The sequence below is a fragment of the Tachysurus fulvidraco genome, chromosome 12 (genome assembly GCF_022655615.1).
Source record: "Tachysurus fulvidraco isolate hzauxx_2018 chromosome 12, HZAU_PFXX_2.0, whole genome shotgun sequence".
In the NCBI taxonomy this organism is placed as follows: domain Eukaryota; kingdom Metazoa; phylum Chordata; class Actinopteri; order Siluriformes; family Bagridae; genus Tachysurus; species Tachysurus fulvidraco.
In genome coordinates, this window is record NC_062529.1 from 26,422,817 (window position 1) to 26,435,316 (window position 12,500).

The 12,500-nt window shown below is 42.7% G+C and overlaps 1 protein-coding gene across 1 annotated transcript in view; it reads right to left on the bottom strand.

Moving 5' to 3' along the window:
• ttc27 (tetratricopeptide repeat domain 27) overlaps positions 1 to 12,500 on the bottom strand; it is a 59,419-nt gene that overhangs the window by 10,228 nt on the left and 36,691 nt on the right. Inside the window, exons 11-13 of the mRNA XM_047821682.1 lie at positions 8,580 to 8,675; positions 5,511 to 5,633; positions 168 to 395 (exon numbers count right to left, since the gene is read on the bottom strand). Of these exons, the coding sequence (XP_047677638.1) occupies positions 168 to 395; positions 5,511 to 5,633; positions 8,580 to 8,675 (447 nt within the window). The remainder of the gene's footprint in view (positions 1 to 167; positions 396 to 5,510; positions 5,634 to 8,579; positions 8,676 to 12,500) is intronic.

Here is a 12,500-nt window from a genome sequence, read left to right on the forward strand (position 1 = left end):
AGAAAAAAAGATTTTCATCACTTGAGGAAAGCTGACACCATTTATCCCTCTTTCATCTCAACTCTCTTTCTTTTCCTCCGACTACACTCTCTTTTCTACACCATTATGTATACACACTGGCACATGTGTGTGTGTGTGTGTGTGTGTGTGTGTGTGTGTGTGTGTACCTGCATGGGATTGATGGCCAGTGATTGTTGGAAACACTCCACACATTCCTGAAACTCTTTATTTCGGAGGTGATGGAGGGCTCGTGATCTTTTTGCCCGAGCGCTGCGGTGTTTGGAGAGCTCCCAGGCTCGATCGTAATACTGCGGCTCCTTTAACACGTCGCCCAGGAGACAATAAAGGGATGGAGTTTCCTTCTTCTCCAGCTCTCGTCTCAGTATTTCCTCTGCCTGTGAAACAGACCTTCAATGGAAACACTCCACCACAAACTCAACACTCACACATCACCTCTTAATGCCCCTCTTATACAGAATTATACCCCCAACTGACAGGTATCTCTAATAACACACTCAAACGTCCCACATTTCAATCAGAATGCAATATATAATCCTAAATACCCCAATAACCCCTCAACACCACCAATTTGTGCTATAATAGTGTTTAATACTAGTGTGAATAAACACTAAAAGCCATACAATCGTCCTATAACAATAATAAACACCAGCAGCATCACCAAATAAAAACACAGTCATAGTGCCCTAAACACCCTAACACTTAAACCCCAGAGACAGCCTCTTAGTGTTACCCCTCAGTCTTAACCTCTTAGTGTTACCCCTCAGTCTTAACCTCTTAGTGTTACCCCTCAGTCTTAACCTCTTAGTGTTACCCCTCAGTCTTAACCTCTTAGTGTTACTTAGTGTTACCCCTCAGTCTTAACCTCTTAGTGTTACCCCTCAGTCTTAACCTCTTAGTGTTACCCCTCAGTCTTAACCTCTTAGTGTTACTTAGTGTTACCCCTCAGTCTTAACCTCTTAGTGTTACCCCTCAGTCTTAACCTCTTAGTGTTACCCCTCAGTCTTAACCTCTTAGTGTTACTTAGTGTTACCCCCTCAGTCTTAACCTCTTAGTGTTACCCCTCAGTCTTAACCTCTTAGTGTTACCCCTCAGTCTTAACCTCTTAGTGTTACTTAGTGTTACCCCTCAGTCTTAACCTCTTAGTGTTACCCCTCAGTCTTAACCTCTTAGTGTTACCCCTTAGTCTTAACCTCTTAGTATTACCCTTTAGTCTTAACCTCTTAGTGTTACCCCTCAGTCTTAACCTCTTAGTGTTACCCCTCAGTCTTAACCTCTTAGTGTTACTTAGTGTTACCCCTCAGTCTTAACCTCTTAGTGTTACTTAGTGTTACCCCTCAGTCTTAACCTCTTACTGTTAGCCCCTCGGTGTTAGCCCCTCGGTGTTAGCGTCTCGGTGTTAGCGTCTCGGTGTTAGCGTCTCGGTGTTAGCGTCTCGGTGTTAGCGTCTCGGTGTTAGCGTCTCGGTGTTAGCGTCTCGGTGTTAGCGTCTCGGTGTTAGCGTCTCGGTGTAACCCCCTCGGTGTAACCCCCTCGGTGTTAGCCCCTCAGTGTTAGCCCCTCAGTGTTAGCCCCTCAGTGTTAGCCCCTCAGTGTTAAACCCTCAGTGTTAAACCCTCAGTGTTAAACCCTCAGTGTTAAACCCTCAGTGTTAAACCCTCAGTGTAAGCCCCTCAGTGTTAGCCCCTCAGTGTTAGCCCCTCAGTGTAAGCCCCTCAGTGTAAGCCCCTCAGTGTAAGCCCCTCAGTGTAAGCCCCTCAGTGTTAGCCCCTCAGTGTTAGCCCCTCAGTGTTAGCCCCTCAGTGTTAGCCCCTCAGTGTTAGCCCCTCAGTGTTAGCCCCTCAGTGTTAGCCCCTCAGTGTTAGCCCCTCAGTGTTAAACCCTCAGTGTTAAACCCTCAGTGTTAAACCCTCAGTGTTAAACCCTCAGTGTTAAACCCTCAGTGTTAAACCCTCAGTGTTAAACCCTCAGTGTTAGCCCCTCAGTGTTAGCCCCTCAGTGTAAGCCCCTCAGTGTAAGCCCCTCAGTGTAGCCCCTCAGTGTTAGCCCCTCAGTGTAAGCCCCTCAGTGTAAGCCCCTCAGTGTTAGCCCCTCAGTGTTAAACCCTCAGTGTTAAACCCTCAGTGTTAGCCCCTCAGTGTTAAACCCTCAGTGTTAGCCCCTCAGTGTTAGCCCCTCAGTGTTAAACCCTCAGTGTTAGCCCCTCAGTGTTAGCCCCTCAGTGTTAGCCCCTCAGTGTTAGCCCCTCAGTGTAAGCCCCTCAGTGTTAGCCCCTCAGTGTAGCCCCTCAGTGTTAGCCCCTCAGTGTTAGCCCCTCAGTGTTAAACCCTCAGTGTTAAACCCTCAGTGTTAGCCCCTCAGTGTTAGCCCCTCAGTGTTAGCCCCTCAGTGTTAGCCCCTCAGTGTTAAACCCTCAGTGTTAAACCCTCAGTGTTAAACCCTCAGTGTTAAACCCTCAGTGTTAAACCCTCAGTGTAACCCCCTCAGTGTTAGCCCCTCAGTGTTAGCCCCTCAGTGTTAGCCCCTCAGTGTAAGCCCCTCAGTGTTAGCCCCTCAGTGTAACCCCCTCAGTGTTAGCCCCTCAGTGTAGCCCCTCAGTGTTAGCCCCTCAGTGTTAGCCCCTCAGTGTTAAACCCTAAGTGTTAAACCCTCAGTGTTAGCCCCTCAGTGTTAGCCCCTCAGTGTTAGCCCCTCAGTGTTAAACCCTCAGTGTTAAACCCTCAGTGTTAGCCCCTCAGTGTAGCCCCTCAGTGTTAAACCCTCAGTGTTAAACCCTCAGTGTTAGCCCCTCAGTGTTAAACCCTCAGTGTTAAACCCTCAGTGTTAGCCCCTCAGTGTAGCCCCTCAGTGTTAAACCCTCAGTGTTAAACCCTCAGTGTTAAACCCTCAGTGTTAGCCCCTCAGTGTTAGACCCTCAGTGTTAGACCCTCAGTGTTAGACCCTCAGTGTTAAACCCTCAGTGTTAAACCCTCAGTGTTAAACCCTCAGTGTTAGCCCCTCAGTGTAAGCCCCTCAGTGTTAAACCCTCAGTGTTAGCCCCTCAGTGTTAGCCCCTCAGTGTTAGCCCCTCAGTGTTAGCCCCTCAGTGTTAGCCCCTCAGTGCTCCTGTAATTCCTGAGTAATTATCTCATGCATGTTTGCTCTTCTTCCTCTCAGCCTCCTTCACATTTCCCTTCATCCTTTTCTCCACACACACACACACACACACACACACACACACACACACACACACACACACACACCCATTTCCCTGCCTGAGCATGTTTACATGCCGCACGATGACCCACAATGCACCAGTCTCATGCATAATTTAAAGGGTGATTCTGATGGAATAAAAAGTTCTGACATATAACTACAGATGGCGCTCTAGAGAACAGACCCCAATGGCTCATGCCTTTAACTTTACCCTTTTATTTACTCAAACCTTTTACACCTTTGCTCTTCATTTCCTATCTATCCATTTTCTTCTGTTCTCTCTCCATCATCCCTGTATTTCTCTCCTCCTTCTGACTGCACTGTATTACAGACGATGAGGTCAGGAGGGAGAAATATGACAGGAGACAGACACGAGACAGACAGCAGTTATTCAGTTATATATCTGTAGTGGAGGAAACATCAGTGTCTGAGCTCTCTCTCTCTCTCACACACACACACACACACACACACACCTCACACACACACACACACACCTCACACACACACACACACACACACACACACACACACCTCACACACACACACACACACACACACACCCCACACACACACACACCACACACACACACACACACACACACACACACACACACACACACACCTCACACACACACACACACACACACCTCACACACACACACACACCTCTCACACACACACACACACACACACACACCTCTCACACACACACACACACATCCCACACACACACACACACACACACACACACACACACACACACACACACCCACACACACACACACTCACACACACACACACACACACACACACACACACACACACACCACACACACTCACACCACACACACACACACACACACACACACACACACACACACACACACCCCACACACACACACATACTCCAGGATACTCAACACACACGCACACACACGCACGCACACTCCAGCATACTGAATACACACACACAACCCACAATCCATACTCAACACACACAGTCCATGCTCAACACACACACAATCCATGCTCAACACATATACATACACACACACACACACACACACACACACACACACACACACACAGTCCATACTCAACACACCCCACAGTTCATACTCAACACACACACACCCCCACAGTCCAAACTCAACACATACACACACACACACCACAGTCCATAATCAGCACATACACACTCCCCGCAGTCCATACTAAACACACACACACACCCCACAGTCCATACTAAACACAGACACACACACACCACAGTCCATACTAAACACACACACACACCCCACAGTCCATACTAAACACACACACACACCACAGTCCATAATCAGCACATACACACTCCCCGCAGTCCATACTAAACACACACACACTCCCCGCAGTCCATACTAAACACACACACCACAGTCGATACTAAACACACACACACACACCACAGTCCATACTAAACACACACACACTCCCCGCAGTCCATACTAAACACACACACACCACAGTCGATACTAAACACACACACACACACCACAGTCCATACTAAACAGATACACACACATAATCATAATCAGCACATACACACACTCTCAGTCACACACCCCCGGCCTGGATTCAGGGCAGACTTAACATTACTGAAAGTCAATACTCAACCCCCTGATCATACCTGCCTTAAACCCCTCCACCAAACCCCCACAGGACATAGTGGGCTTCACACTTCACCACACAGTCAACACCAGACATGTTGAGGACCAGATGTTGTAGCTCATTTCGTATTCACCTTCATATTGATGCTAGAGCTTTTAGCTCAGACTGAACATTTGTCTATTGACCTGAGTGCACTTCTGTAATCCGATTAAGTCACAGTGTGTTTGTAATGCAATAAAGCAGCAAATAAACTCTACTGTGTGTGTGTGTGTGTGTGTGTGTGTGTGTGTGTGTGTGTGTGTGTGTGTGTCTGAATGTGTGTGTGTGTCTGAGTATGTCTACAAATTTATGGGTAAGTGGATCAAAGTACATGCATATAAGTGTTTTTGCTCATTGTGTGTGTGTGTGTGTGTGTGTGTGTGTGTGTGTGTGCATACATTACATTTACAGCATTTAGCAGACACCTTTATCCAGAGTGACTTAGATTATCTCATTTTTGCACAATTGAGCAATTGAGGGTTAAGGGCCTTGCTCAGGGGCCCAACTGTGGCAGCTTGGTGGACCTGGGACCGAACTCACAACCTTCTGATTGGTAGCTCAACACTTTAACCACTAGACTACCACATGCCCACAGGAATGGTACATACCTTGCCATGCTGGCCCATTCTTTCCAGGCAGATGACGGCGTCTTCCCAGAGTTCCAGTTTCTCATAAATGAGCAGAGCTGAGCTAGTTAACCCGAGATCTGTTAGCAAACTTGCTAACTGCCTCTGAAACACACACACACACACACACACACACACACACACACACACACACACACACACACACACACACACACACACAGTGTCAAAGTAGTCAATAAAAGACAGGTCTGAAAAGTGCAAATATGTTTAGTGGAGATTTATTGGGAAAGTGTCTCTCCCTCAAAGGCTTCATTCTGATCTGTAAATACACACAGCTTCTGCTCATTACACACACACACACACACACACACACACACACACACACACACACGCGCGCACACTCTCACTTTATTCTCTAACAATCTCTAACTTTGGCAACAGGAACATTGTGATGTTCTGCCCAGGAATGCTGTGACATTCCACTGGAACAGGGAATTGTGAGATTCCACCCAGGGTCACTGTGACTACTCTGATGAACACCATGTTGTTCCTCAGTGGAATCCTGCAGAAACTGTACACAATTCTGTAGTATTCCTGTCAGTAATGTTTCCAGGCATCGAGAACATTCCCACCAGGAACACTGAGATGTTCCACACTGGAATACCAGGACATCACCTCCCTGCTAACTGCTAACATGAGGACTGTGACGATCCTCACAACAACACTGCAGTGAAGCAGACAAAACTACTGCGATGTTCCTCTTAAATGGACACGAGACGTTTCTTTAATCAGTGCACAATGTGACCTTGATCTGTTCCTCACCTTGAGTAGTGTATCACATCCCAAGTGCATTATGGGTAAATCTATAAATCACAAGGGCATTCACTGGCGTCATCGGCCAGAGAGAGCCGGAGTGCAGAGACATGGAGACGTGACACTAATGATAAACACATAGATAAAGGACAGGGAGAGAGGGAGAGAGAGAGGGAGAGAGAGACAGAGAGAGACAGAGAGAGACAGAGAGAGAGAGAGAGAGAGAGAGAGAGAGAGACAGAGAGAGACAGAAAGGGAGAGAGACAGAGAGAGAGAGAGAGAGAGAGAGAGAGAGAGAGACAGAGAGAGACAGAAAGGGAGAGAGACAGAGAGAGAGAGAGATAGAGAGAGCAGGGCATGTTTCTAATGGTAAATTGGAGGGGTGAGAAAACAGAAAGAAAGAACGAAAGAATGAACATGTGTATACTATGCAAAAGAGACAGAAAAAGAATGAAAAGCTTTAATATAAAAATAAGTGAAAATACAACAGCAAAAAAAAGCAAGATAAAGAAAGACAAAGGAGGATGAGAGAGAGAAAGAGAGAGATAGAAAAAGAGAGAGAGAGACAAACAGACAGAGAGAGAGAGAGATTGAGAAAGAGAGGAAGGAAGAAAGGCAAAGAGAGAGAGAGAGAGGGGGAGATGGAGGACTGTTTCCCTGTTGCACCCTAACAGTGTTCATTCTCTTCAACGTTCACACGTGCACGTACACACACACACACACACACACACACACACACACACACACACACACACACACACACTCGTTACATGCAGGCCTCGTCTCTCCTGCGCTCACGGCTGTTTGGTTCTCGATTCCCCAGACGGAGATCTCGGCTCCTTCAATTCCAGCTTTATTGCTGTTCTCTGTTATTAAACCGAGCCTCGATGTCATCTGCTCCCTCCATCCACCTCTCCATCACATCTATCTACACATCCATCCATCCATCCATCCATCCCTCTCTGCCACTCTCCAGCTCTCCTTCTCTATATACAGATACACTGAATGTCCACTTTATTAGAAACACACGAGAATCTAATCAGCCAATGACGTGGCAGCAGCAGATCAGTTAATGTTCACATCAAACACCAGAATGAAGAAAAACTCTGAGCTCTGTGACTTTAACTGTGGAGCAGTCGATGGGCTTGAGTTAGAAAAACACATCCAGCATGTTGATGAGATCAGACAGACTACAGTAACTCTAATAATCACTCTCTACAGCTGGGGTGAGAAGAACAGCATCACAACATCTCAGACCTTGTGGTGGATGTAGATACAACAGCAGAACATCACATCAGGGTCTTCTTAAATTCTCAAGTAAGTAAGTGGGTGGGTGGGTAGATAGATAGATAGATAGATAGATAGATAGATAGATAGATAGATAGATAGATAGATAGATAGATAGATAGATAGATAGATAGATAGATGGATAGATGGATGGATGGATGGATGGATGGATGGATGGATGGATGGATAGATAGATAGATAGATAAACTCATTTCTTTTGGATCTACATGTTTCACCTGATAGTGACTCCTTATTTCTTATTCATTTTGTATCCATTCTTTTTCAGACAGTCATCAGTCTGATGAGTCTGTGGTGCTTAAAAATAATATATTCTCAACATTATAATTATAATTATTATTAATATTATTTATCTTTAAATAAAATGTTAAATGGTGTTTTGTGGGACTCTTTGTTCTGTTAAGATTCCTAAAAAAAGAAGTAATCAGATTCGGCTTCATTTACCCATCAGTGAAGATTTAATCATGACTTCATAGAGATGTAAATAGAAATTTAAATAAAAATGTAAATAGAAATTTAAATAGAAATGTAAATAAAAATGTAAATAAAATGTAAATAAGTGTAAATAGAAATGTAAATAGAAATGTAAATAGAAATTTAAATAGAAATGTTAATAGAAATGTAAATAAGTGTAAATAGAAATGTTAATAGAAATGTAAATAAGTGTAAATAGATAAGTTAATAGAAATGTAAATAAAAATGTAAATAATGTAAATAAAAATGTAAATAGAGATGTAAATAAAAATGTAAATAGATTTTTAAATAGAAATGTAAATAGAGATGTTAATAGAAATGTAAATAAAAATGTAAATAGATATGTTAATAGAAATGTAAATAGAAATGTAAATAAAAATGTAAATAGAAATGTAAATAGAGATGTAAATAAAAATGTAAATAGAAATGTAAATAGAGATGTTAATAGAAATGTAGAGATGTAAATAGAGATGTAAGTAGAGATGTAAGTGTGGATACCTGCAGGTCCCAGTGTGCAGGAGCTCGGCAGCTGTAGAAGATCTTCAGGCGCTCGGACACCGGACACTTCGTCTCAGTAAAGAAATCCACCAGCGTCTGAAAGTCAGTTTAATTTGAGTACATTTTATTTGGGCTTTTAACAGTTCACATCGTCTCAAAGCAGCTTTACAAAAATAAATTAATCAATTTAAAGTTTAAAAATAAATGACTATATCTCTCTAACTTCTACCCTGATGATCAAGCCAGAGGCCGCAATGATGAGGAAAATCTCCCTGAGATGAAATTCACTGATTACGGATTTAAAGTGGAACCCAAATGAAGCCCAGAGTAATTAAGAGCATCTCCAGTGGGTGGAGCTGTTACAGAAAAATAACCTGAGGATGGAGCTACAGTCTCTGAGCATCATCTCCAATCTCCAATCACAGTACAAATACTGTTAAAAAGGCTTTAAAACACGACGTCTTACGTTACGGAGATCTGAGGAAAAACGCAGAAAAAACATCTCTAGTCTTTTAAATATGAAAGACATACGAAAGGCCACCACCTCACACACACACACACACACACACACACACACACACACACACACACACACACACACACACACACACAGGGGAGATGATGATGTTATTGTTCCTTCTCTGTTGGAACCTTCCTATAAGTGAAACTGAGTGATTTATGAACATTAGGTTTATGGAATATTCAGTAATCAGACATTATCTTATCACACGGTTTAATGCTTCAGTAGATTAGATTATCTTCTGTGTTGTATTTTATTGGTGTAATGAATGTAAAAAAAAACTCTACCATGTTGTGTAATTAGTTTTATTGCTTAGAGACCTTGTCGATTCTCCAGTCTGCAGTTAGACAGATCCACAATAACCAGCGTCTGGGTCTCTTCTCACATTACGTCCGCTTGTCTGATTACAGAGGTGTGTTTGGGGGCCATGGTGTGTTTTTTCCCTGTGTGCGTGTGTGTGTGTGTGTGTGTGTGCGTGTGTGTGTGTGTGTGTGTGTGTGTGTTTCATGCCGATTTATTGAAGCGACTCCTCCAGGTAGATTACTTTCCCGCTCCTACGTGTCTATTAGCATCTTGTCAAAGCTAATTTAGTAATAAAGCGTCTTGGGGAAATACACAGATGAGCTCTGATTCCTGAGAGAACCTGATCATGTCGACTTCTTCAGAAATTTAATTTCCACACCATGGTGTTGTTGTTTGATCCTACAAGACTGAACAAACTTTTATTCTTTTTTATCAGATCAGGAAATCAGAGTGTGTGTGTGTGTGTGCGAATGTGTGCGAGTGTGTGTGCGTGTGTGTGTGTTGAAGACTCTACAATGCTCACTGTACAAACTCACTCTACCTCCACATGACCCTCAAATATTGGCGTATGAATTCTTAAAATGGATTTATTTCTACATTACAGTGTGACTCCACAACATCTCATCCTAAAAACATTAAATTTTTCCCCAATCCTTTATATGGGCTGAAATATGCTAAATTTCCCACCAAACATTGACATTACTGTGTTTCCTGAACACATGACGACCATCATGATAAAAACACCTTCAGCGTCGTCTCGCCTTCGGATCTGTTTGTTCTTAGCAGAGACTCTGAGATCACGTCACTGCTACTCAGCGTTTCAGCTGTTTTACGCTAGCATCTCTTCTGCTGTTTAGTTAGCCTTCAGAACTAATATATTATTAATGAAACCAAATAGTGCACACATCTCTACACTATTCTATAGTGGAGAAATGTGTAGAGTTGTGTAGAAATGTTTAATGTAGAGTAGTGCAGAAATGTGTCGAGTGGTGTAGACTGGTGTAGTGTAGAAATGTGTAATGTAGAGTAGTGCAGAAATGTGTAGAGTGGTGTAGACTGGTGTAGTGTAGAAATGTGTAATGTAGAGTAGTGCAGAAATGTGTAGAGTGGTGTAGTGTAGAAATGCATAGAGTAGTGTAGAGATGTGTAGAGTGGTGTAGTGCAGAAATGTGTAGAGTGGTGTAGTGTAGAAATGCAGAGAGTAGTGTAGAGATGTGTAGAATGGTGTAGAAATGTGTAGAATGGTGTAGAAATGTGTAGAATGGTATAGAAATGTGTAGAGTAGTGTAGAAATGTGTAGTGTGGTGTAGAAATGTGTAGAGTGGTGTAGTGTAGAAATGCATAGAGTAGTGCAGAAATGTGTAGAGTGGTGTAGGAATGTGTAGTGGTGTAGAAATGTGTAGAGTGGTGTAGAAATGTGTAGAGTGGTGTAGTGTAGAAATGCATAGAGTAGTGCAGAAATGTGTAGTGGTGTAGAAATGTGTAGTGGTGTAGAAATGTGTAGAGTGGTGTAGAAATGTGTAGAGTGGTGTAGTGTAGAAATGCATAGAGTAGTGCAGAAATGTGTAGTGGTGTAGAAATGTGTAGTGGTGTAGAAATGTGTAGAGTGGTGCAGAAATGTGTAGAGTGGTGTACTGTAAAAATGCATAGAGTAGTGCAGAAATGTGTAGAGTGGTGTAGAAATGTGTAGAGTGGTGTAGTGTAGAAATGCATAGAGTAGTGCAGAAATGTGTAGAGTGGTGTAGGAATGTGTAGTGGTGTAGAAATGTGTAGAGTGGTGTAGAAATGTGTAGAGTGGTGTAGTGTAGAAATGCATAGAGTAGTGCAGAAATGTGTAGTGGTGTAGAAATGTGTAGTGGTGTAGAAATGTGTAGAGTGGTGCAGAAATGTGTAGAGTGGTGTACTGTAAAAATGCATAGAGTAGTGCAGAAATGTGTAGAGTGGGGTAGGAATGTGTAGAGTGGTGTAGAAATGTGTAGAGTGGTGTACTGTAGAAATGCATAGAGTAGTGTAGAAATGTGTAGAGTGGTGTAGAAATGTGTAGTGGTGTAGAAATGTGTAGTGTGGTGTAGAAATGTGTAGAGTGGTGTAGAAATGTGTAGAGTGGTGTACTGTAGAAATGCATAGAGTAGTGTAGAAATGTGTAGAGTGGTGTAGAAATGTGTAGAGTGGTGTAGAAATGTGTAGAGTGGTGTAGAAATGTGTAGTGGTGTAGAAATGTGTAGAGGTGTAGAAATGTGTAGTGGTGTAGAAATGTGTAGAGTGGTGTAGAAGTGTAGAAATGTGTAGAGTGGTGTAGAAATGTGTAGAGGTGTAGAAATGTGTAGAGTGGTATAGAAATATGTGTAGTGGTGTAGAAATGTGTAGAGTGGTGTAGAAATGTGTAGAGGTGTAGAAATGTGTAGAGTGGTGTAGAAATGTGTAGAGTGGTGTAGAAATGTGTAGAACTAGGTAAAGCAATGTTAAAATCCCTTAGTGCATACCTAGACTAGAGATGTTTACTCTATGTGTACTCTACTATAACAAAACCAATCTAATGACTGAATATAAATGTGTATAAAATGATATAAATATTAAAATAACTGATTATGTATTAATTATAAATTATGTATTAATTATAAATTATGTATTAATTATAAATTATGTAATAATTATAAATTATGTAATAATTATAAATTATTTTATTCTCATATTTTCATCTATTATTTTATTTCTATTTGTTTTTTGTCTAGTCAGAAGGAAGAAGACGTCTCTCCATCAGGCTGTTCTTCGGTTTTTATCTGAGACTGAAGACAGGAGACGTCCATCAATCTTCTCCTTGTCTTCAGTCCGAGTGAAGGAGCAGGCTGTGGGATCTGACTGACAGACCAAGGGACAAAGGGATGGACAGATTTCTCAGACTGGTGAGATCAACTCTGTACATGTAATCATTCAGAGGAAATCTTCAATCCCTCTCTTTAAATTCTCTAAAAAATTCTCGAGCTGTCATTCACAGGCTCCGCCCACACTCACACTCTCTCGGATTGTTCTGATGTCTCCATGTCCCTGTCGCAGATGCTGTCTCACACGGCCTGAGACGCCCGAGCGATCTGTCAAAG